The following is a 22,532-nucleotide window of genomic DNA, read 5'->3' as shown; positions in this document are numbered from 1 at the left end:
GATTATTATTGGATAAATCTTCAAAAACTAATTAGGACTAAATTGTCAAAACACATGATAATGTTAATGAAAGATATGAAATTTAGTCGATTATATGGAGGAGATTAAATCCAAAGGAGAAAGATTTTTCATTTTATTCATTTCGATATGACTCTTATTCTAGAAAAGATTTATTTTTGATATCAGCACAATTACAAGGTCATGTTGTATTAGCCAATATAAGAGTAGAACATTGTCAGATTATTAAAAACAGGTACAGGTTTAGAAAAGATTGATACTATGCATTGATAGAGATTCAACTCTGTTGTTAAAAAATGTAGAATTTTGTAATTTTATGTGGGAACAAATACAGCAGTTTTTGAAAATAAATATGGATTCAGTTAATAGTAAATTTGTTTTATGGGATGCTTTGAAGACGTATTTGAGAGGACAAATTATTAATTTTACATCTAAAATTAAGAAACAATATTCATCTGAAGTTAATAAATTGGAGAAGGAGATAGAATTTTTTAAAAAATTTACAACAGAATTCAACTGAGATTTTAAAAAAGTACATTTGATTAATATGAAATTATGATACAATACATTACAAATTTATAAATTTGAGAAGTTATTACAAAGAACTAAACAAAGATATTGTGTATTAGGGGAAAGAGCTCATAAAGTTTTAGCTTGGCAATTAAACACGTAACAAGTTTAAAAAAAAAATAAATAAATGCTATTAGAAAGGAATCAATTGTTATATATAAACCTCAAGAGATTAATGATGTATTTAGGGAATTTTATGTAAAATTATATACTTCTGAATCAGATAAAGATGAAGTTAAAATTGAAATTTTTTATCTGATCTTCATTTAACTTTGAGTAGTGTAGATAATAAATAAATGGATGTTCCCTTTACTTCTAAAGATATTATAAAAGCACTGATCAATGCCTAATGGGAAATACCCAGGCGAAGATGGTTTTACTTCTGAATTTTATAAAAAATTTCAAGATTTATTAATTATATTATTGATGGAAGTATTGAAACAGACGACAGAAGTTTATTCTTTTCCGGATTCTTTTGCTCAGGCAATTATTACGGTTATTCGGGACCTTTTGAAAACTGGATTTTGTTGTTAAATGTTGATTATAAGATTGTAACAAAGGTTCTAGCAAATCGATTGGCAAAATATTTACCGTTTTGATTCATTTGGATCAGGCTGGATTTATTAAAAATCATTACTCAGAGGATAATGTGAAATTGATTTCTTTGATTAATACTTCTTGGGAGGAAGCCAACCTTCCAATGGTTATTTCATTGAATGCAGAAAAGGCATTTCACAGAGTAGAATGGAGTTTTTAATTTAAAGTTTTGGAAAAATTTAATTTGGACCAATATTTATTGGTTGGATTAAGGCTTTATACAAAAATCCTACTGCTAGAGTTGTGATGAATGGACATTGAATAGATCTACTAGACAAGGCTGCCCCCTGTCACAAGCTCTTTTTGCCTTTGGCTCAGATGATAAGGCAAGATAATAATATTAATGGTAGTAAATTGAAGTCTGATGAATTTAAAATTAATTTATTTGCAAATGATGTTTTGTTATTATGACAGAGTATATAGATATGTTTTTTGAAGATAAATTGGGGCAGGATTTTTAGAGTAGGTCACATACAAACACTTTAAAACAGATTTTATTTAAAATACTGGAGCTCTGCTCATGCTAGACATGTTGGCCCCAGAAGCTTTGGAGAGTGCCCAAGAGACGTCACTAATAGATTGTTGCTTACAAAAAGGCAATAGATGAAATAACTTGTTGGAGCTGCATTCTGTCTGAAGTGGAACTTGCTGTTATAGGAGGGTCATGTGGTTTTGCAACTGAGGGAGTGAAACAGGCTTTGTGTGTGTGTGTTCGTGTGTGAGAGATAGAGGTATCAGCCTTACAGTTTTAGAGTTTGCAGCAGCAACTGAGCCTGGAACAGGACAAGCTGACAAGCTTGTGGAAAACCCCATTTGGAAGACTGGTTGTGAGTGCTTGGTTCAGCCTGGTCATAGCCCTTGTGGTTCATGCAAGAAGAGAGGACTGACTGTCTAATGTTTCACTTGAAATAAGAGAAACAAAAAGGCACTCTGATGACCTGAAAGAAAGAGGTTATCATCTAGAGAACCCTGAGGATGCATGTTTCTTCGGCAAGACCCTGAAGTGGCTGATTTTATTAAAAAAAGGAAATGTTATGGGTGTCCAGCGTACAATGAATCTCTCTTTGAAAACTGACAAGAAATTTCCTGAGCGGTAACCATTTACCTTTCAAGCACCAAAGCCTGGTGAAATTCATAAATGTTAAATTCTGCTCACAGTATAAGAATTGCCTGCAACCAGTGAACCTGGATGAATGAGAAGTGAGTTTGGACTGTGAATCAAAGAACTTTTCTGAACTTACACGAACATTGCATACACGTGTGCTTAGAATTAGAAGGGGGTTAAGTTATATTAGTTAAGTCCATGGTGATAAGTTAAAGTGTGATTCTGTTTTCATGTTTAAAGATAATAAAAAGCAACTTTTGTGTAAGTAATCATTTGTCTTGGTGAATATCTATTGCTGCTGGGTGTTGGGGTCCTCTGGGCTCATAACATTTTATTTAATAGAAACTCAGAATTATTTAAAATGATAGGTTGGAACAGTATGGTAAAATATCAGGTTATTAAATTAATTGGGGAAAAAAAAGTGAGATCATGCCATTAGCAGAAGTGGACTATACTTCTTGTAAACATATTGTTAAATTTAAATGGTCAGATCAAATTAAATATTTAGGTATAAAAATAGATAGTAATTTTAGTCATTTGTATGAATTAAATTATTTACCTCGTTTTATAAAATTAAAAATGATTTGAATCGATGGAAAGACTTACCAATTACATTAATAGGAAGAGTTAATTGTATTAAGATGAATATCTTTCCTAGGATTCAGTATTTCTTTCAATCTTTTCCATGTAAGATTCCTCAAAAAAAATTTTAAAGTTCTGATTTCTACTGTGAGAAAGTTTCTATGGAAAGATAAAATGGCACGGGTATCTTTACAAAAATTAACATGGAAATATGAATTAGGAGGTTTACTGCTTCCAAATTAAAAAAATATATATTATAAAGCGGAAAAATTAAAGTTTATTAATAGAATGTTTGATTTGGAAAAGTCATTGTTATGGGAAATCATTGAATTATCTCAAATTGTTGAGAAGGAGATGGATTATTTATTTATAAATGGAATTCTAATTTATCTAATTATAATTCACCTATTTTGATATATTTAATGGAATTATGGAATAAAATAAATGATGTAATTTTAAGTAAAATATCCTTATATCAAAATAAGCTTTTACCTTTTACACTTAATAATCAGTTTTTGAAATTATGGGATCAAAAAAGAATCAAATCTGTACAAGATTGTTATGAAGCAGCTTATTAAATTTCTTTTCAAAGAATGAAAGAAAAATTTGAAATAGCATTAAATACTCTTTTTTGTTATTATCAAATTAAAGCTTTATTATTGGATAATTTTGGACATTACGGCTGCCTAGACAATCTAAATTTGAAATTTTGCTTACAGAGGGTGGGAAGAAGGGATTTGTATCTAAAATGTATTTATCATTACGGAATAAAATGTCTATGTTAGATTTACATAAATCTAGGTTAAAATGGGGAAAAGATTTAGGAATAGTTATTAATTAAGATAATTGAAGAAGTTTATGTAAACTTTATGTATAACTAAAATTGTTCATGTAAGGTGTCGGTTAGTTCATTATAATTTTATGCATCAATTATATTGAGCTCCATAAAAATTAAGATATTTAATTTTTTCAGATTTATGTTTTTGGTGTTAGATGGAAGTAGGTTCTTTTTTTTACATTCTACTTGGTTATGTTTTTGGAAGCAATTTAAGGATTATTTAGAAGTTATTTTTAAAGTGAAATTTATATTAGATCCATCAGTAATTTTGTTGGGTAATATTAAGAAGTTGAGTTTAGAATTAATATTAACTAGATTTCAAATTGCATTTTTGAGATTAGCTTTGGCTGTAGCCAGAAAATGTATAGTGATTACTTGGAAAAATGAGACTGATTTGAGTATATATAGATGGCATATGGAATTGAGATCTTGTATTCCTTTAGAAAAAATAACATATAATTTTCGTGATAACTTTTTTATTGTAAAATTTGGAGCCCTTATTTGGACCATATGGGTTTAAAAATTTGAATTCTCCAACCACATAGTTGTGGTGCTGCTCTAATCCATGGTAATTAATTAATTAATTATTACGTCATTTTGGTTTGCATCTCCTCTTGTTCTTTTTCTTTACAGGGAATAGGTTAGTTGGTATGGGGGGAGGGGTCACATGGGAGTAGGGTAGGTAGTAGGTGTAGTTTGTTTTTATATTTTTTTAAATTTTATTTAATTGTTTGCTTCATGGCAGGGAAAATGAATAGAATGTTAAATCAAATATCCATATCCAATGATACAAAAAGAATACTTATTTTTTTTCTCCCCACCCCCCCACCCAAAAGTATGAAAAGGAAAGAAAAGAAACACTGACCATTTAATATACAATAATATTAGCATATGCAATCATTAATTGTTATTAAAAATTACTAATTAAGAGGAGTGGATAAGATAGAAATGGTGGATGGAAAATTATCCATAAAATCCATATATGGTTTCCAAATATTATAAAAATTTTCAACTCGATTCTTTAAACTATACGTAATTTTTTCCAAAGGTATACAATTTTGCATCTCATTATTCCATCTACTTAATAACACTTCTCTATCATCTTTCCATGATATCACTATACATTTCTTTGCAATTGCTATCGCAATACTTTAAAAAAAATTCTTAGTATTTGTCCAATTTCAATTTTATATCCTTTTCTTAATTATCTCCAAGTAAAAATATTCTTGGATCCTTTGATATCTTTATCTTCATAATTTGCCCTAATCATAAATTCAATTCATTCCAAAACCTTTCCACTTTTTCACAAGACCACTCTGAATGCAAAAAAAGTCCCTATTTCTTTTGCACATCGAAAACACTTATTTGAATAATTTGAATTAAGTCCATTTAATTTATGTGGAGTATAATATTGATGAAGAAAATTATATTGAACAATTTGATATCTAACATTTACTGTATTCGTAACACTTTCATAACATAATTTTGACCAAAACTACTCCTGAATTTGTATATTTAAATCTTTCTCCCTCCCGTTTTTGATTTATATAAATCTTTTTTCTTCGAATTGACTTTGTTTAGGGAGTCTCAAATCTGCTCCCAGTCTCTTTTTCAAATACTTTTAAAATTGATAGTATGCAAAAATTGATTTATTACGTATATTATATTTATCTTTTAATTGATCAAAAATTAAGAAAAAAGATCCTAAAAAAACAATCTTTTATTCTCTGTATACCTTTACTATATCAATTATCAAATAAAGTAAAAGGAAGTTGATTTTGTTTTAACAACATTTTTGGTAATTTTAATTCTTATCTCAATATGAATTCTATTCCATATATTTAATATATGTTTCAATACAGAAAAATCTTTAGTTCTGTTAAATGACTCATTTATACAAAATTAACTCTGGAACAGTTTCACCAATTTTATTCATTTCTATTTGAATCCAAGCTGGTTTTTCACCCTGTTGATAACAGGAGGTCAAAAACCTCAATTGAGCTGCTTTAAAATAATTCTTAAAATTTGGTAGTCTTAGTCCACCCTGATCAAATTTCCACATTAATTTTTCTAAACCAATTCTTAACATCCTACCTTTCCAAAGAAATTCATGTATTATTTTATTCAAGTTTAGAAAGAAAAATTCTCGTGCTTGAATGTGCGATGATTGAAACAAATATTGTATTCTAGGAAAAAATGTTCATTTTAACCTCCATCTATAACCTACCTTTTGTTCTTTTTCCAATGAAATAGACAAAATTAAAAGTGAATGATCTGATAAAACGCGCATTTGATATTCCACTCTTTATTTTCTGCACAACTTCAATATAAGAGTACAAAAACCTATCTCTCCATGAATATGTTTTAAATCGAAAAGAATAAAAAGAATAATTCTTTCATCTGGGTGGATTTTTCTCTATATATCCAGTAAATCCATAACTTTAATCATATCTGTTACCATTTTTTCTACCTTATTTTTCACCATTCTATCTAATTTAGGGTCTAAAGCAAAATTAAAATCCCCTCCCAATATAACTTTCCCTTGGCATTTGATCAATTCATGAAGACATTTTGCATACATTTGCCATCATCTACATTTGGTGCATATGCATTCATTAAGGTCCATTGTTCTGAATAAATCTGACAATTCACATAATGTATCTCCCCGCTACATCTATATTAATATCCAATATTTTAACTGGTAAATTTTTATTAATTAATATTGCTGTACCTCTAGGAATTAAAAGATGATGCTATCATTATCATTATTCATAACCAATCTCTTTTTAATTATTGATCTTTTTCCGTCAAATGCATTTCCTGTATTTAAAAAAAAAGCTATGTCTGTTTTAATTTTTTCATATAACTAATAATTTTTCTGCTTTATTTGATTCTGAATCCCATTAATGTTAATACTAACAATTCAATTTATCACCCATCTAAACTCATAAAATCCAATAACCGTCCAACTTTCCATCTCCACTCCTCCCACATCCAAAATTCTAATTAAATATGTCATATTACAATTATTAAATTTAGGTGTATTAATGAGAAGAAAGAAAGGAAACAAAGAAAGAAACTCTATGCCCCCCCCCCCCCCCCCAAAAGGCACACATTACTAACAGTGTGTCTTTACACCACTGGCCTATAGAAGTTGTGATCGAAAACCACACCCACCCACTAGATTCCACGCAGGCCAAGCTCATATTCTCCCTAACTCCCCCAAAATTATTACTATCTCTTATGCCTCAAATCAACTCAAACTTACAATGATCAATTCATTTTTTAACACGGATCTATCGGGTAAAAACTGTCCTCTCTAATATTCTCTCTCCTCCTAAAACTTGAATCATTTCATTATTCATCCCCAACTGCAATCTTTCCATTTCCTCTCGCTTCAAATATCTCCCAGTTCTCGTCTCATTTTCTCAGGCAACAAATCTGCAAAGACTTTCACTTCATTGGGTTCTGTAAAAAAAAAAAAATCTATTTTTACCGTCAGGAATAAAAACTTTTAATACTGCTGGATTCCTTAAAACAAAAGTGTAACCTTTTTTGCACAGCAGATTTTTAACAGCATTAAATTCTTTTATTCAACAAGTCAAAGCTTGTATCAGGGTAAAAGAAAATCTTACAATAAATCAGTGGCAATTGTCTCTCCTTCGCTTGCTTCGCAGCCAGCTCCAAGATCTTCTCCCTCACTTCATAACTAAGCAACTTGACCAGAATCGAACGAGGCTTCTGATCTGGCTGTGGTTTAGGTCGTAATGCTCGATGAGCTTTTTCAATCTCAATATCTCCTTGAAATCCAGTTACCTCCAAAGTTTGTGGAATTCAACATTGTAGAAATCTCTTCATATTTTGTCCTTTGTCACCTTCCTTAAGTCCAACAATTTTTATATTATTTTTTCTTCTAAAATTTTCTAACAAAACAATTTTTTTAGTTTAATTGTTATTTAATTGCAGCCGCCTCAGCTTGAACTTTCTTCATTTGCTCTTTAACATGCTGAATTTCAAATTAATTACCTTTAGTTTTTGTGTCCATCACTTCAAATTTTTGTTCCATTTGCAACAGCATTCTCTCCACCTTCTCCGTAGAACCATTATTTTCAATTATACTCTCATTACATTTTTTAAGTTCCATTGTTAACTGTAACAAAGCTTGCTGGAAAGAATCCATAAACATATTAATTTCCATTGTAGATATATAAGACTCCTTTATTTTCTCCTGTTTTTTGGCCAAAGCTGTGTTCAACATACATTTCTTCTTCTTCCTGCTCCTCTTTTTGATCACTGGAGCTGGAGGCTTCTTGAGCTTTTTAAAAAATTTCCTCTGTTCCTCCTCGCGTATGCGCAGTGTTACTTCTTCACCCATGGAAGTTGGCCATTGTTGGGGGAGATCTTGCACAGCAATGTCCAAGGTCTCCCCAGCTCCAGGTCTGCCAGCACGGGCACCTGCCTTCTGGAGAGCTCCAGGATCCTTCTTCAAGGTAGGCCAATCTTCTTTATCAGCTTCTTTTTCTTGTTTATTATTGAAAAGTAACAGTCAGTTTATCTTTCTTAGGTGGCATTGTTTATTGTTTTGTAGGCCTTCCGATAGCTTCCTCTTCTATTTTATTGCAGTCAGTTCAGGCTTACCTCTTTAAAAACTTTCGGAGAGAGAGTAGAAAATTCAAGTTTAGCCCCACGTCATGTGGCACCTTCCCCCCCCCAGGATTATAAGTATTAATTGTTTTTTTTAATGTATGTATTGCAGCAGCACACTCTCTCATGGCGAACCGGCCCCGCATGTAGTGCCACGTGGTGGGGCAGCCATGGGGAGATGGCGCTGTCAGAGTTTCTCTCTGCCTCGTCTCCTGCGCAGCGATTATGGGCAGCGATTATGATGACACAATGCACGAGGTGACTGTGCCCATGCTGCCCTTAAAAGGGCGCGTGCTGAATTTGAATAAAAGCAGTTATTAACAACTTTCAATGTGGTGGCTGAGTCTTGGCTGTGTCCAGTATTACATTGGTGACCCCGTTGAGCCCAGATGCCCCTCTAGTCTCAAGAACATGGATCCAGCAAAGATCAACGCCGTTGCCATCAATCTGCCACCCTTCTGGACCCATCGCCCGTGTACATGGATCGGACAGGCGGAGGCACAGTTTCAACTGAGGGACATTTCAGCAGATGCCACGAAGTTCTACCACGTTGTGAGCGTGCTGGACGAAGAAACTGCAGCTAAGATGGACGATCTAATACACAACCCACTAGCCAAGGGTAAACATCCAGCCCTCAAGAACCTTCTCCTTGGCATTTTCAGGCTCTCCCCTCAGCATCGTGCCTCCAGGCGCTTGCACCTCACGGGCTTGGGGACCGCACACCATCGGCCCTAATGGATGAGATGCTGGCGCTGGCGGAGGATCATAAACCTTGTTTTCTATTCCTTAAGCTCTTCCTCGAGCAGATGCCTGGGGACATCCAACTACTCTTGGTGGCTGAGGACTTCATGGATCCATGCTGAGTCGCATCCCGAGCGGACACCCTCTGGCGCACCAAGAGGGAGAATGAAGCAACCCTCAGGTTGCACGACCAAGAGCCAGCCAGTCACAACACTCCCCCAAGCACAAGCCAGAGGAGCACCATTCCACCTGGTGCTTTTACTGTCAACGCTGGGGAGCGCAAGCTTGTAAGTACTGACAACCATGTGACTACCAGGGGAAACAATCCGGCCAGACATTGTTGATTGCTGCGACGGCTGGCCACCTGGACAGCCTCCTTCACATTACCGACAAGTCCACCAGCGATGTTTCCTGGTGGACACAGGAGCTGAGTGTCCTGCCCCCCCCCCACCGCCCTCGAGACACGCAACCGATCTTGTGGTCCCACCCTGCGGGCAGCCAACGGTTCCACCATCAAGGCCTTCGGTACCCGCAGGGTGCAGATCCAGATTGGGAAAGAGAAATTCCGCTGGAAGATTGTGTTGGCCTCAGTGGGTATTGCGTTGTTAGGGTCCACCTTCCTGAGGGCACACAGACTGTTGGTCAACATGAAGGGCAAGAGACTGGTCAATGCTTGCACCTTCCATTCGGTGCGTCTGGACGCCACGAACCCCTGCAGGCCCGAGATCGCCTCCATTGCCACTTCTAGGGATGAGTATTCGAACATATTCCATGAGTTCCCCACCATCCTTCAACCACGATTCAGCACCACCTTACCCTAGCATGAGGTATACCACCATCTCTCCAAGCAGGCCCCACTGCTGCACACCAAGCCCAGACGACTTCCACCCGAGAAGCTGCAGCTGGCAAAGGAGGAGTTTTCCCAGCTGCAGGAGTTGGGGATCGTCCATCACTCGGCCAGCGCCTGGGCATCCCCTCTCCACATGGTCCCCAAATCCTCTGGGGGCTGGAGACCCTGCGGCAATTACCAGTGTTTGAACGACGTGACCACACCGGACAGGTACCCGGTTCCACGCATTTGAGACTTCTCGGCCAATCTCCATGGTGTGCAAGTCTTCTCCAAGGTCAATCTGGTGTGGGGTATTATCAGGTCCTGGTCCACCCCAAGGACATTGGCAAGACGGCGATCATCACCCCCTTTGGCCTCTGAATTCCTGTGTATGCCTTTCGGCCTCAAGAACGCGGCTCAGACTTTTCAGTGTCTCATGGACGCAGTGGGTAGGGACTTGGACTTTGTGTTTATCTACCTGGACAATATCCTTATCGCCAGCCGCAATCGCGAAGAGCACAAGGCCCACCTCCGTACCGTTTGCCTGACTGGCGGAGTTCAATGTGACGGTCAACGTGGCCAAGTGCCAGTTCGGCAAGCAGACGCTGCAGTTCCTCAGGTACCCCGTCTCATCAGCAGGTGCTGGCCCGGCACCAGAGAAGGTCGCGGCCGTTCAGTGGTTCCCCAAGCCAACCACCCTCAAGTTCTCCTGCCCAGTTCGCGCCTGGGACAGCGATTATGACGTCACAATGCACCAGGTGACTGAGCTCATGCTGCCCTTAAAAGGGAGCGCGCGGAATTTGAATAAAAACAGTCATTAACGACTTTCAACGTGGTGGCTAAGTCTTATTTGGCTGTGCCCAGCACTACAGTATCACTACAGTATTTCATAAATAAAATATTCCAAAAAAATACTCCTATACCCGGACTTGTCAGCCACAAACGAGCCTGCAGCTGACGTGGACCTTAAAGGGCAGCATTTGATGCATTTATGGGTTGGCACAACATCGAGAGCTGAAGGGCTTGTACTGTGCTGTGTTCTATACTATTGTAATAGATCCTGGAGAATTTTATGGCTTTTTTCCTCATTACGTAAACCTTATTGCACTAACCGCTACATCAACTATGCTGCCCAGCTGAGTGGTAGGGGGTCCTCAATAATTTTGCGAGTTCCCTTCAAACAGCAATCCTAATAGATCACGTCAATGGGAGGTGGGAGGAGGAGGAGGAAGACCCCAGTTATCCTTTCTGTTATTGTTAAGTTTATTCTTTGTGTTATGGAGTATGTTGTATATTAATATGTCTTTAAAAGAGATAGATTGTAGGTCACTTCACAAACCGATACTTACAAAATACATCTACTTTAAAATGCCAGAGCTTTGCTCAAATCAGACATCCAGGCTCCAGGTGCCTTCGCAAAGACATTGAAACTACTTTGGAAGGAATCTTCAGAAGTAGGTGTAAATGGACTATTGTCTTTGAAGCAACAGATGGCCAGGCTCCAACTGAATCTGTCTGGTTGTAGTTTTCTGTTCTAAGAGGGGTCATGTGGTTTTGCAAGCAGAGAGAGAGAGAGAAAAGACCAAACAGGATTTCTCTTTTAGAGAGAGGAGAGAGTTCTGCAGTGGCCTTTGAGGCTGCAAGCTTGTTGAAAACCCCATTTTGAAGACTGGTTGTGAGTTCTGAGTTCAGCCTGTTCAAAACTCTCTTGTGGTCCTTACAAGAGGAAATAGCTGGAAACAAGAGGAACTCTGTGATGACCTGGAAGAAGAGGTTATCATTTGGAAAACCCATGATGAGGCAAGTTTCTTCGACAAGACACAGAAGTGGCTGATTTAAGGGAATCAGTTTGTGTGTGTCCAACGAGCAACAATTCTCTCTCTGAAACCAACGAGAACCTTTCTGAGCAGTAACTATTTAACTCTAAGCACCAGAGCCTGGTGAAAATTCATAAATGTTAAATTCTGTGCACAGTATAAGAATTGCCTGATACCGGTGAACTTGAAGGAGTGAGAAGTGAGATTGGACTGTGAATCAAAGAACTTTCTTGAACATACACATGTGCTTAGAATTAGAAGGGGATGAAGTTAAGTTAATAGTAGTAAGTTCAAGATTGATCCTGTTTCTTTTTAATGTTTAAAGACTTTTAAAAAGCAACTTTTGTTTAAGTAACCATTTGTCTTCGTGAATTTCTATGCTGCTGGGTTTTGAAGTCCTCTGGACTCGTAGCAAATGTATTCTGTCAAGCTTCCTCCTCATTGAATCATTGCTAAGTGGAATTCCCTCAGCAGTAGTTGCTGGCCAAAGTGTCAGTGATGCAGTACTCTCTGCCTCATGCCTATCCCCACTGTTGGCACACCTACATGACATTCATTCATCACCGTTTTCAAGAAAGGTGGTAAATTTCAGTCTGGTGACCACTAAGGTTACATAGATACATAAAAGGTTGTGGCTAAACCAGCACAACTACCTGCTTTCATTCAATGGCTGAAGAACTACTTTTCAGATTGTACTGTGGATTCTGTACAGCTGGAATTTCAGTGGATATGATCTTCACTGTGTCAAGTCCAAAATAAATCGGTCACTATAAAAATAATTTCTCTAAACTGCAAAAATCTTTGACTTCTCAGTTGATAGGAACAGGAATATTCTGACATTTTGAAAAGAAAATTCATGATGTTCTTAAAAGTCACATTTAAAGAGTGTAAATTGACTTGTGGGAATCCCTGGCCTATGATTATTCAAAATGGAAACAGCATTTGGGGTGGCAGTGAGAACAACTGGTCCTTTGGACACACACAACCCAGTATAAGTGGCTTAAGTAGTGCAGTACTGCACAAGCTGACCATCCCAGTCTGGCAAGAATCACCAAAACTGGAGCAAGGTTATTCTCTTTTCTGAGGGATTGCATAAGATAATGAAGATGTGTACCTATGTATTCAATATAAAATGTGTTCTGTTTGGATTAAGCTTTATATATGGAGCAGTGAAGATTGGATACTTTTGGATTGTTTAACACCTTTGGTTAATGAGTGCTAAAACAGGTGTTAATAGGTTTACTGTTTTATTCCCTGAACTATGACTTTGAAGTCACTGGGGAAAGGAATTTGGTGTCATATTCGATTTGTGTTAGTTACTAATGTGTATATCTGCATAGCGCACAGACCAGGCTTAACTCCATTCCAAAGAGTATGGTTGCTGGTAGCAGGTTATTATCCAAGTAATGACAGTATCTGTTATCTTATGATGGAAAGAAAGACCTTCCATGCTCTCAACCCTGAGAATGTATCCCAAACACAAGGCAAGTACCTGCATCATACTCTCACAAAGAGTAATCTCTCATGTATAATCTCTCTTTGAAATGTTGATTGCGGATTACCCACTAACAAACTTCAAACAGTGCCACTTCTACATACACTTGATGGTATTGTTGGGGCCTCATTTCTGTGGTGTGATCTAAAAGGTACATCACTTCCTTGATAATGGAGCCTGAACTTATCTCCCTCCCCCCCACCCCTCACTTCCAGCCATCTAAATTTATAGGCTTATTCCCTATTGCATTAGAGATCATAGACTCCTGCTCCATTATCTCCCCTGAGTACCACCCATTATCTTCAGGATTTTCCCCTCATAATCACTTCTCAGTAATTACATCATTTTTCGTAGACTGCAGGTTTTATTTTGTATTGAAGCATTTCCCCTCCTAAAAAGCAGCTAAATCTTATCAGCCCACAGAAAGGCAAAGAGGGAATAATATAAAATATATGTTGGTAAAAGCTGTTCTTCCAGATTCCTTAAACATGAATTCACTACTAGTACCTCCTATCCTCTGCAAAATCTGTTGTGGTCAAAAATCACAGTGTTCAATTTTTCCAGCTAAATGGATCACCAGCTCAACGCTGCTGAAATAAGAAATTATTTCAGGATGCATGAGCTGACCTTCCAGCTCTATTTCAGGCATAAATATACATGAAATATTGCACCACTACAATCCTAGATTCCTTACAACAACAAATATTTGATATCACTTTATTTCTTTCAGTTTTGTAGTGTCACCAAGGATGGGGAGCAGTACATGACTCCAACGGATTTCGTTCAAAAATATCTGGGATTACATACAGGTCCACTCTACAACTCAAAGACAGTACAACTTCTAGCTGGGGTGGCTGACCAAACTAAAGATGGGTAAGATGCTTAACTAATAGTTGATTTCTGAAAAGCACTAAAATGTTTTTGAAAAACAGTTATTATTGTTGTTGTTTTCTTGCATAAAGCACCATGAGGCTTTCGGGGATATGGGAAGCATCAAATATTTAAACTTTGTGATCCTGCTGTGATATGAATCCAAAAAGGTACAATTGTTGGCACAAAACAAGAACCTAAACAAGTTATTCAAATTGTAGCAAGAAATGTAGAATCTGATGTATATGCTGTTGCGTTCTTTCATTTTCTCTTGTTTTATATAAACTGAGAAAATAAATGAGAGTAAAGAGAATGTGATCTGTTTTGCAGAAAACCACAAGTTAAATCTCAGATGAAATTAAATGTCATTCATATGGTACCCAGAATGTAATTTTCAAGTTTAGTTCTGTACAAGAGTTCAGTTGACATGTTAATGGAAACTTAACTGCTATTATTTTTAAGTTCCATCTACGTGAAAGATATGTAAACACGCATACACCACCCATTAGTTAGTGAGAATTCGAGGAGCAAATTTGTAGAGAGATGGCAGATAGCGGCAGAAATCAAAGCCGTCAGTAGATGATCTTAACTTTCCACATATTGACTGGGATTCCCATACTGTAAAAGGACTGGATGGCTTGGAGTTTGTCACGTGTTCAGAAAAGTTTTCTAAACCAATATATGAGGTACCAACTAGAGAGGGTGCATTACTGGATCTAATGTTAGGGAACGAGACAGGACAAATGACAGAGGTATATGTAGGGGAACATTTTGGGCCCAGTGATCATAATGCCATTAATTTCAAGTTAATTTTGGAGAAGGATAGGTCTAGGCCTCGGGTTGAGATTCTAAATTGGAGAAAGGCTAAATTTGAGGAAATGAGAAAGTATTTTGAATGCGTGGATTGGGGTAATTTCTGTTCTGGCAAGGATGTGCGAGGTAAGTGGTGATCCTTAAAGAAGAAATTTTGAGAGTACGGAGTCTCTATGTTCTTGTCAGGAACAAAGGCAAGGTTAGAAGGTATAGGTTTTTGAGGGATATTGGGGATCTGGTTTGGAAGAAGAGAGAGGTGTATAACTGATATAGGAAGTATGGACAAAATGAGATACGAGGAGTATAAAAATGCAAGAAAAATCTCAACAAAGAGGCATGAGGTTGCTTTGGCAGACAATGTGAAGGAAAATCCTAAAGGTTTCTACAGGTATATTAAATCCGAAAGGATAGTAAGGAACAAATTGGTCCCCTTGAACATGAGTATGAAGCCAAAAGTGTTCACTAAGGAAATGGGCATAGAGTCATGCGAAGTAAGGAAAAGAAGCAGTGAGGTCATCAAACCAATATAGATTAAAGAGGAGGAGACAGTGGCACACCGTTTGAGAGGGAGAGTAAGAGAAAAAAGTCGATAGGAAGGTGAAGAAGAAATGGAAAGAGAGAAGGGAGGGAGCTACCTGAAACAAAGTCGATCGTTGATCTAATTTCATGCCAGTTGAATTTATTTTCAGCCTTTGAGGTCAGTTTAGCTATGAAAAAATTTTGCATAAAAGAGGATTTCTGATTCTTTCTGATATCCTCATTTAACTGTAATTTTACGGAGGTGAACAGACATCACTTCAGGTTCAAAAACATTTCAGATAAGTGAGGATTTTGGATTATCCGATTATCAGAGATCAATGTTGTACTGTATTTTATAACAAAAACTGCAATTATTGCATGTATTTTAAAAACCCTTCTTGACCTCCAACGTCACTTCTTTTGCTCCCTATAGATTCTGTTAATCAATATCTTCATTTTTTTTCTGCTTTTAGATTATTATGCCATTTATTGAATTGAAAATCTCTTTATTGTCAAGAAATAGTAGTTAAACTATTTATTTTAGTAGAGTTTAATAGAAATGCAAATAGAAATGAATAAGTGAAGAAGAATAGATTTTTCGTTTAGTATTTAAGTATTTTGACATTGTTCAGAATTTAATTAACAATTTAGTGACTAAATTTGATTATTCATAAGTAGTAGTCAGAAGTGAGCCATGTTAGAAGTAGAAGTATATGTAAATTATGGAATGAATATTGATCCTTGTTGTCTTTGATTGTGTGAAAACCTATTAACTTTTAATTTGTTTTGGGTTTTATGAGATTTCTGTTCAGCAAAAACAGATTCTTTATTGAGTACAAATAAAAATGAGTTGAGGCTTAGTATATTTTTGTGGTGAATCATTCAGGCTGTTACTGCATGTTGAGCATTTTGTGTAAAATTTACAATTAAGGCAGATAGAAATTTTCAGTTTACTATTTTTAATGCACCCTTGTTCTTCATGAAGATAGTTTAGAAGAATGAATGAATATATAATCTAATTAGTCCTACCAATTTTGTCCTATTTTAATTACTTGAATTGATTGGTTTAGCCAGTTCATTGTATTACTTGTTGTTGATCAGACTGCAGAAGGTCACTGCAATATAATCAGCTCACCCACTACATAATACCATTTTATTTTGGAAGCACAAGTACAACTTGTGGTAGAGAATTACTCATCTAATTCTTTCAGTGGTAAATTTTATGTATTTATCTTCAAAGTTGAACAGAGCATGTGCTTGTAAGCGATTTATATTTCTAGTTTTGTATTTCAAACAAAAAGTATTTCATTGAAGTACCAAAATTTTTTTGTTTTCTTAGATAACTTTTAACATTTCAATTATAGGTTGATCTCCTTTCAAGAATTTCTGGCATTTGAGTCGGTTCTTTGTGCCCCTGATGCCATGTTTATCGTGGCTTTTCAGCTGTTTGACAAGAATGGCAATGGAGAGGTGACATTTGGTAAGTTAATCATTTGGACATTCTTGATGGTAATACCTTAATTAAACTGAATGTCACAGAGCTGAATTTTGTGGAGTAGATGGTCAAATAAGCCTAAAAAGCTGCAATGATTTTGCAGTACTATGAGAAGCAGTGGTTGATTAGGAAGTGCAAATAAGCAGCCATGGGGAATTGTTATGTCTGTCAACTGTAACCCATTTTACCAGCATTTGATATTTTCTATTCATATACAGGGCAAATTTTGCTGCAAAGAGGCTTGTTCTTTGATTGAAGGCAACTTGACCATAATTGCTGAAGCTATGATTGAATTGTGCATTTAAAAATATGCTGAAAAAACTCAGTAGGTTAGGCAATATCTGGTGGGGTAGTCAGGAGAGCAGAGTTAATGTAGGTTAGAGGAGGAATCTCCTCTGAATTGTGAATGGTAGTGAATTGTATAGGTTTTATAATAAAAGAATGCACGCTCATTTCATTATTTCATTTAAGTTGAACATTCTTCCTGTGAGTGTTTATTTTTAACTTAATTTTCATAGGTTAATTTGCTTTCATTAAACCTTTCAGTTGTAAATAAGTTGATTCTAGTTTTTACAGGTGTAATATAGTTGGAGAATGCGAATCTGGGCGTGGAAACGAAAGAGGAGTGCAAAGTTTTTTTGGTTTAAAATTATTTTCAGCAAAATTAAGAAGCTAATTGAGTGAAGAAACTGAACTCGTCTTTCAAATTGTTTTTGATTTGCCACTGGAAGATTAGCACTCTTGGAGAACATCATAGATTCGGAAAACCTGAAGTTGATCCTGGGGGAAAGTTTTTTTGTAGCGTTATCGCAAGTTCACAAGTGTGGATTCAATTCATACAGAACAAAAAGAGATTGTAGCTGCAGTAATTTACACAGTATACACACAAAGAACACATTCACTCATTTTTTTTTTAGTACAAAATGGAGTATACTTTCTTTATTCCCCTCAGATATAACACTAAATTCTTCATCCCTTTAAACACCAACCAGCCAAACCTCTCTGATCTTTTCCTTGGCTCTCCACCACACAGGTGATCTCGATCTCCTCTTCCTGTGTCAGAGATCCATCACAAAGTATGCAGCTTTCTGAACTAACCATGCATACGCACTATTATTCCCGTGTGTCATCTGGGGTACGTCGTGAGCAGCGACCGGCATTGCTCTCAACGCAGGTAGGTACGCAACCACGACAGCCCCTCTGGCTTCTGGGCCATGCAAGGAAAACTGATTGGATCTTTCCTGCTATGTAATGGTCTGGAGGGCTGACAGTCTGGCCTGACCTCGTATGATACTGCAAGGCAGGAGTGTATGCTCCACTAGGGCATTGCCACCTGCTGTCAATGCTGCTTTCAATTGGTGATGGAGACGCTCAACAAGGCAGCCTGCAGATTGTAAGCTGTGGTTCAAACACAATTAGTGCCCAAAAGATCAGTGAGAACTCAGAACAACTTCAGCTCGAACTGAGACCCTTGGTCCGTCGTAATAGTGCCTGGAACACCGAAAGACAGAATGCAACAATCCATGAAAGCTCGAGCAATCTTTTCCACAGAAATGTTGGTGACAGGAATGGCCTCCTACCACCTTGTAGCCCGGTCCACTCACATGAGAAGATAGGTATATCCTCTGGATGGCAGAAGCGGGCCTACCAAGTCCAGGTGGACACCGACAAAATCTCTCAGCCTGGATTTTGTATGTCTGGACACTTTAGAGCATTGACACGGCAAGCAGGTTCTTTCCCATAATCCAACTTCCTATTTAATGTGAGACCAGGTAAAGCGTTCTGTAATCAATTTGATCGATCCTCTTCTACCAGGATGAGACAGATTATGAAGAACCTCAAAAATCTCCAGCTGCATTGGTGCCAGCAGAAAAGACCAATGTTTCACCTGATTCATCCATGCTCACCTCTTGTAGATGGAGAGCTGCGTTGATCTGGCGATACCAGATGAGATTAAGATCCGTGTGTTGTGCATGAGCCATGGCAGTGAAATCGATGGCAGTAGCTGTATGTAAGGCATCAATGTCACGCCTGGACAGGATGCTGGCCATGGCATTTGCCTTCCCCCAATGAAAATTGTAAGATGACGTCCAAATGCCACATTTTCAATAGTGACTTGAGATACACACTTGTACTCGTGATATGCATAAGAGACTGGTGGTCTGAATAAATGGTGAAAGGGTGACCTTCCAACAAAAAAACAGAAATGTTTCACTGCAAGGTATGTGGCTAGGAGTTCTCGACCAAATGTATTGTATTTTGCCTGAGCTGGCAATTGCTTGGCTAAAAAGACGCCAGAGGTTCCAACTGCCCACGGACTCTTTGTTTTAACATCAATTCCACGGCACAGACGGAGGCATCTGTGGAGAGAGGGTGCACAAGCATTGTGGCATTCTTAAGTGCAGTCTTCACATAGTTAAAAGCATAAATGGCATCATATCCCAAACTCAGTGGTCTTTTAGAAACTGACTTGTCAGATCCTTTTAGTTGTTGGGTAAGGAGTAATAAAGATTCTGACATTCGGCAGGAAACAGCAGTAGAAATTTATCATTGCTGGAAAAAAAACATTGTACAGGTAGGTACACAATCCTTTATCCAGACATCTAAAATCCGGAAAGATCCAAAATCCGTCAAGTGAGGAGAGATGGCAGCGTGAGTCGGGCAGGCGAGGGGAGACACCAGCAACGTGAGTCGGGCGGGTGGGAGACCGGCAGCACGAGTCAGGCAGGCAAGAGGGTGGGGGGGGGGAGGCGACAGCGCGAGTCGGGCGGGCAAGGGGGAGACACCGGCAACATGAGTCGGGCGGGTGGGAGACTGGCAGTATGAGTCAGGCAGGCAACAGGGTTGGGGGGGGCGACAGCGTGAGTTGGGCGGGCGAGGGGGAGAGACCAGCAGCGTGAGTCAGGTGTGGGGGGGGGTGGAGAGAGAGACAGGCAGCTCGAGTCAGACGGGCGAGTGGGGTGGAACAACACTGTCACTGTGCCACGTGACAGTGTGAATAGAAATAGAATGAGGTGGAGGATTAACACGTGGCTGAAGGGGTGGAGTAAGGGGCAGGGTTTTAAGTTTCTGGATAACTGGGACCTTTTTTGGGGGAGATGTGACCTGTACAGTAAGGACGGGTTACACTTAAATCCCAGGGGGACCAGAATCCTGGCAGAGGTATTTGCTAGGGCTACTCAGGATCCTTTAAACTAGAATGGTTGGGGGGAGGGAACTAAATAGTACAGAGTAGTAAGGAGAAGGTTAGAATGCAAACAAAGAAAGTTTGTAGTAAGTATTTGAATATGGATGGGCAGGTGATAGAGAAGGGAAATGCTCTGGAAGAAGATGAAGGGCAATTGGCAGGAAAAGTAAATAATGTTGTTATTAAAGATGAGGGAAAACAGGGATTAAAAATTGGGAAATCTCTGAAATTCATATATTTTAATGCCAGGAATATTGTAAAAAAGGTGGATGAGCTGAAGGTGTGGATTGATACTTGGAAGTATGATGTGGTAGCGATTAGTGAGACATGGTTGCAGGAGGGATGTGATTGGCAATTGAATATCCCTGGGTTTCGTTGTTTTAGGTGTGATAGAGTCGGAGGGGCAAGAGGAGGTGGGGTTGCATTGCTTGTCAGGGAAAATATTACAGCGGTGCCTAGGAAGAATAGATTAGAGGGCACATTCACGGAGGCTGTTTGGGTGGAACTGAGGAGTAGGAAAGGAGAGGTTACACTTGTAGGGGTGTATTATAGACTACCCGGAGGGTACCGAGACCTAGAGGAGCAAATCTGTAGGGAGATAGTAGATATTTGTGATAAGCACAGGGTTGTAATGGGAGATTTTAATTTTCCACATATAGATTGGGAAACACATTCTGTGAAAGGACTGGATGGGTTAGAGTTTGTGAAATGTGTGCAAGATAGTTTTTTACAACAATATGTGGAGGTGCCGACCAGAGAAGGAGCAGTGTTAGATCTACTGTTGGCAAATGGGATGGGTCAAGTGACGGAGGTTAGTGTTGGCGAGCACTTTGGGTCCAGTGATCATAATGCCATCAGCTTCAATGTCATTATGGAAAGAGAGAAATCAGGGCCAAGGATTGAGGTTTTTGATTGGGGAAAAGCTAGATTTGAGGAGATGCGAAAGGACTTGCAGGGTGTGCATTGGGACAATTTGTTTTATGGGCAGGATGTAGTAGAGAGATGGAAGTCTTTTAAAGATCAGATTTTGAGAGTGCAAAAGCTTTATGTTCCTGTTAGGTTAAAAGGAGGGGCAAAAGGTTTGAGAGAGCCGTGGTTTTCAAGGAATATTGGAAACTTGGTTCGAAGAAAAAGGGAGGCGTACATTAGATATAAGAAGCATGGAGTTAAGAAGATGTTTGAAAGATGCATTGAATGTAAGAGGAATCTTAAGAGAGGAATTAGGAAAGCTAAAAGAAGGTACGAGAAAACTATGGCAAGCAGGGTGAAAACTAATCCAAAAGAGTTCTACAAATATGTTAATGGTAAGAGGAAAGCTAGAGACAAAATTGGTCCCTTAGAAAATCAGAGCGGAAAACTGTGTGTGGAGCCTAGAGAAATGGGGGAGATATTGAACAGTTTCTTTTCTTCGGTATTCACTAAGGAGAAGGATATTGGGAGATGTGAGATAAAAAAAGCAAATTGGGTAAATATGGGGAATATAGAGATTACAAAAGGTGTAGTTTTAAGGCTTTTGAAGAATATAAAGATGGATAAGTCTCCGGGACCAGACGGGATCTTCCCCAGGACATTGAGAGAAGTGAAGGAGGAAATAGCAGAGGCTCTGGCGGTAATTTTCCAAATGTCATTAGATATGGGGATAGTGCCGGAGGATTGGCGCATTGCGCATGTGGTTCCGTTATTTAAAAAGGGTTCAAGGAGGAAGCCTGGCAACTATCGGCCTGTAAGTTTGACGTCTGTGGTAGGTAAATTAATGGAGAAAATTCTTAGAGATAGTACTTATAAACATCTGGATAGACAGGGTCTGATCAGGAGCACTCAACATGGATTTGTGGGAGGAAGGTCATGTTTGACCAATCTGATTGAATTTTTTGAAGAGGTGACTAGGAATGTGGATGAGGGTAGCGCAGTGGATGTTGTCTATATGGACTTCAGTAAGGCCTTCGATAAGGTACCACATGGAAGGTTAGTTAGGAAGGTGCAGTCTTTAGGTATAAATTTTAAGATAGTCAAATGGATTGAACATTGGCTGAAAGGGAGAGGCCAAAGAGTGGTAGTGGATAATTGTCTGTCAGGTTGGAGGCCGGTGACCAGTGGTGTGCCTCAAGGATCTGTATTGGGCCCATTGTTGTTCGTTATATACATTAATGATCTAGATGATGGGGTGGTGAATTGGATTAGTGAATATGCAGACGATACTAAGATAGGTGGAATAGTGGATAATGAAGAAGGTTTTCAACGATTGCAGAGGGATTTGGGCTGCTTAGAAAAGTGGGCTGAAAAATGGCAGATGGAATTTAATGCTGATAAGTGTGAGGTGCTTCATTTTGGTAAGAAGAATCAGAACAGGACATACGTGGTAAATGGGAGAGCATTGATGAATACAGAAGAGCAGAAAGATTTAGGAGTAAC

The 22,532-nt window shown here is 38.0% G+C and overlaps 1 protein-coding gene across 4 annotated transcripts in view; it reads left to right on the top strand.

Annotated features, from left to right (window-relative positions):
* slc25a12 (solute carrier family 25 member 12) overlaps positions 1-22,532 on the top strand; it is a 205,096-nt gene that overhangs the window by 116,530 nt on the left and 66,034 nt on the right. For all 4 annotated transcript variants that reach the window (XM_069935706.1, XM_069935707.1, XM_069935708.1 and 1 more), the window contains 2 exons: positions 13,967-14,109; positions 16,803-16,918. In XM_069935706.1, the coding sequence (XP_069791807.1) occupies positions 13,967-14,109; positions 16,803-16,918 (259 nt within the window). The remainder of the gene's footprint in view (positions 1-13,966; positions 14,110-16,802; positions 16,919-22,532) is intronic.

Source organism: Narcine bancroftii, chromosome 4 (genome assembly GCF_036971445.1).
Source record: "Narcine bancroftii isolate sNarBan1 chromosome 4, sNarBan1.hap1, whole genome shotgun sequence".
Lineage (NCBI taxonomy): Eukaryota > Metazoa > Chordata > Chondrichthyes > Torpediniformes > Narcinidae > Narcine > Narcine bancroftii.
The sequence above is the reverse complement of the archived record's forward strand: the minus strand, read 5'-3'. Positions and strand labels throughout refer to the sequence as shown.